This window comes from Mobula birostris, chromosome 11 (assembly GCF_030028105.1).
Source record: "Mobula birostris isolate sMobBir1 chromosome 11, sMobBir1.hap1, whole genome shotgun sequence".
Classification (NCBI taxonomy): domain Eukaryota; kingdom Metazoa; phylum Chordata; class Chondrichthyes; order Myliobatiformes; family Myliobatidae; genus Mobula; species Mobula birostris.
Window position 1 is genome coordinate 7,574,005 of NC_092380.1, and position 3,339 is coordinate 7,577,343.

The window sequence follows — 3,339 nt, forward strand, 5'->3', positions numbered from 1 at the left end:
TCGATGTTTCAGGTCCTGACGAAGGGTCTCGGTCTGAAACGTCGACTGCACCTCTTCCTACAGATGCTGCCTGTCCTGCTGCGTTCACCAGCAACTTTGATATGTGTTGCTTGAATTTCCAGCATCTGCAGAATTCCTGTTGTTTGAGTTATATATTTTAATCTTACTTGCAGATTTCTGGACAACATGACTGATGGTTTCCACTCCACAAGCTCCGCTTCCACTTGATGAGGCTTCCAGCCTCATCCTGCTGACGGCTCTGGCCTGATCCTCGCTGCGATGTGGAGCTGCATTCAGGGGAACCTTGGACCTAATGGCGCACTGTGTGGAGACGACCTCTGCCAGAACGTTGGCCTGCTCCTGTCCGTGGCCTCGACAGCCTACCTGCTGGTCTGCTTCCCCCTGGGCCTCACCTTCAACGTCCTCGTCCTCGTCGTCAACCTTCGCCACAAGCTGTCCATCAACATGCCGGACGTCTACTTCACCAACATGGCAGTGGCTGGCTTGATACTTAACCTGGTGGCCTTCCTGCAACTCCTCAGCCCCGACCACCTGCTGTGGCCGGTGTGGGCTTTCGGCCGAGAGGTCTGCATGGGCTCCTTCATCCTCTTCAACATGGCGGCTCTGGTGAGCATCTACTCGGCCACGTTGCTGAGCCTGGACTGCTTCATCGAGCAAGCCTTGCCCCACACCTACATGTCCAGCGTCTACAATACCAAGCACGTCTGCGCCTTCGTCTGGGGGGGAGCGGCGCTGGCTAGCTTCTCCTCCCTCCTCTTCTACATCTGCAACAAAATCTCTGACCAGACCCATGACTGCTCGCAGCTGCAGACCAAGGAGCTGGGGGACGCCATCATGTTCTTCACCGGCTTCCTGGTCCCCGCCGTGGGCGTGGGCTGCGCGCTTGGCCTCATCCTGCGGAAACGCCAGCCGCTGTGGCTGACGGGGCCCCACCGGCCGGAGCCCCCGGCCCAGAGGCTGCTGCTGGCCACGGTCCTGGTGCAGTTCGCCCTCTGGCTGCCCTACAACCTGGCGCTGCTGGTGAGCACTGCCCACTTCGTCACGCGGGCCGAGGGCGGAGGCCGCTTCGTCAACCGGCTTCACTTCCTGCGGGGCGCCTGCGAACTGCTGGCCTACCTGAGCACGTGTGCCGTGCCCATCTTGTACAAGTACCTGCAGAAGACCTTCGACACCAGGCTCAAGCTGGTCATCCAGGATGTACGGTGTGGGATAAAGGGAAGAGCTGGCACTCGGGGCGATGGGCACCAGCAATGCATCGTAACTGTCTCGGGGGCTGAAATCTCACGCCAATGAGCTTGCGTACGCCCCCAATCCAATGGGGTAGTAGGCTACCTGTCCTGACACCGCCTTTCCAGGATATTTCTGCCCGTGCTTCATCCACGTCCACACACCTAGGAAAGCTCACCTTTACTGTGCAAGACATCGCACCTCAAGATGAATGCACCCCCTCCACCGTTCCGTTACGACTGTATTCCCTGACGTTTAGAAGAGTGAGGGGGGACCTTATTCAGATCTATAAGGGGGCTGATAATTTCACTAGTGTCACAAACAAGACATAGTTACAAGACGCTATCCATATTACGTATGCACAGAGCAAGAACGACGTTGGAGCAGTATTAGTAAATGTTTTTAACTGAATCGCGTTAGTAACCACACACACACACACACACACACACACGCACGCACGCACACACACACACGCACACACACACACACATACACACGCACACACACGCGCACGCACACACACACGCGCAGACACACACACACGCACACACACACACACACACACACACACACACACACACGCGCACACACACACGCACACACACACGCGCAGACACACACACACGCGCACACGCACACACACACACACACACACACACACACACACGCACACACACACACACGCCGAGCGCGGGAGTGGCGAGCCGGGCCCCCACCGAGGCGATACGCACACGCGCTTGAAAGCTCGCGCGGCCAAAGAGCGCGAGCCCAATCGATTCACCGTGCTACCAAATGGCCGCCTGCTCACTTGCCGCGTTCTCACAATCGAGCCGATACCTGGCACATTTCTTTTATATGCGCGTTGTGCAGAGATTTTTCTCTCAAGTGGGTACTGAATGTCTCTGCCTCAGAGGGTGGGGGATTCCAGAATATTGGATTTATTTAAAATAGAACAGTACCACACAGTGCAGGCCTTTCGGACTACAATGCTGTGCTGCCCTTTTAACCTTTTATCCATCTAACCCTTCCCTCCTACACAGCCCATAATCCCCCATTTTTCTTTCATCCATGATGTCCCTAATGTATCAGCCTCCACATTTCAGGTGGAGAGGGGTAAACACCTGAAAGGACAGGGTGAACTCTCACAATCAGAGAGTTCAGACAGCACAGGTCAGCCAGTAAGGGGCAGGTTGGGAGGGCCTGGTGTCCACCTCCATTTTCGAGATTCAAGATTGTTTAATGTCATTTCCAGTACACAAGTGTAAATGAGAATGAGATCATTGTTACTCCGGATCTGATGCAGCACAAAATAAAAACACAATAATAAAAAAAAGATGGTCTATAGGCTCCTCTTGGGCCAAGATGAGGCCCCTCTCAGGATGGAGGAGCAACACCATAATTCCGTCTGTGTACCCTCCAACCTGATGGTATGAATATCAATTTTTTTCCCTTCAAACAGGTAAAGGAAGATTTTTCCCTCCCCCTCCTCTCTTCTATTCCCCACTCTGGTCTCTTATCTCTTTTCACCTGCCTATCACCTCCCCCTGGTTCCCCTCCTCCTTCCCTTTCTCCTATGGTCCACTCTCTTCTCCATAAGGTGATGCTGGGCACAGGAGTGTCTGTACATAAGGTGACTGACAGGAAATGATAAAGTAATGGTGGTTGGGGGTGTGGAGGGATGAGATCTCATGTTCTGACATGCGACTGTTATTTCTGGAAGAAACCACGGTGATTAATATGCGTCCATGGCCACCTCTACTACCATGAGGTTGGGGGAGCAACACCTTATATTCCATCTGGGTAGCCTCCGACATCGATTTTTTTGAACTTCTGGTGATTGCCCACCACAGTTCCCCCCCCCCCCCACCACCACCACCACCTTCACCATTCCCCATTCATGTTTCAGGACTGGAAAAAAGATGAGGTCAGAGCAAGAAGGTGGGAGGAGGAGAGGGAAAAGTACGAGGTGAGAGGTGATAGGTGAAACCGGGAGATGGGAGTGGGTGAAATAAAGGGCAGGGAAGTTGATTAGTGAAAGAGATAAAGGGCTGGAGAAGAGGGAATCTGATTGGAGAGGGTAGAAGACCATGG

At 53.8% G+C, this 3,339-nt stretch overlaps 1 protein-coding gene across 1 annotated transcript; it reads left to right on the forward strand.

The window, feature by feature from the left end:
* The first annotated feature begins 279 nt into the window (after nt 1–279).
* On the forward strand, nt 280–1,314 carry LOC140205396 (probable G-protein coupled receptor 146). Its single transcript, XM_072272988.1, has one exon. The coding sequence runs from the start codon at nt 280–282 to the stop codon at nt 1,312–1,314; it is 1,035 nt and encodes a 344-aa protein (XP_072129089.1).
* The last annotated feature ends 2,025 nt before the right edge of the window (nt 1,315–3,339 follow it).

What these genes read in the sequence shown, in the direction of transcription:
- LOC140205396 (XM_072272988.1), top strand. Translation starts at nt 280, where the DNA reads ATGTGGAGCTGCATTCAGGGGAACCTTGGACCTAATGGCGCACTGTGT.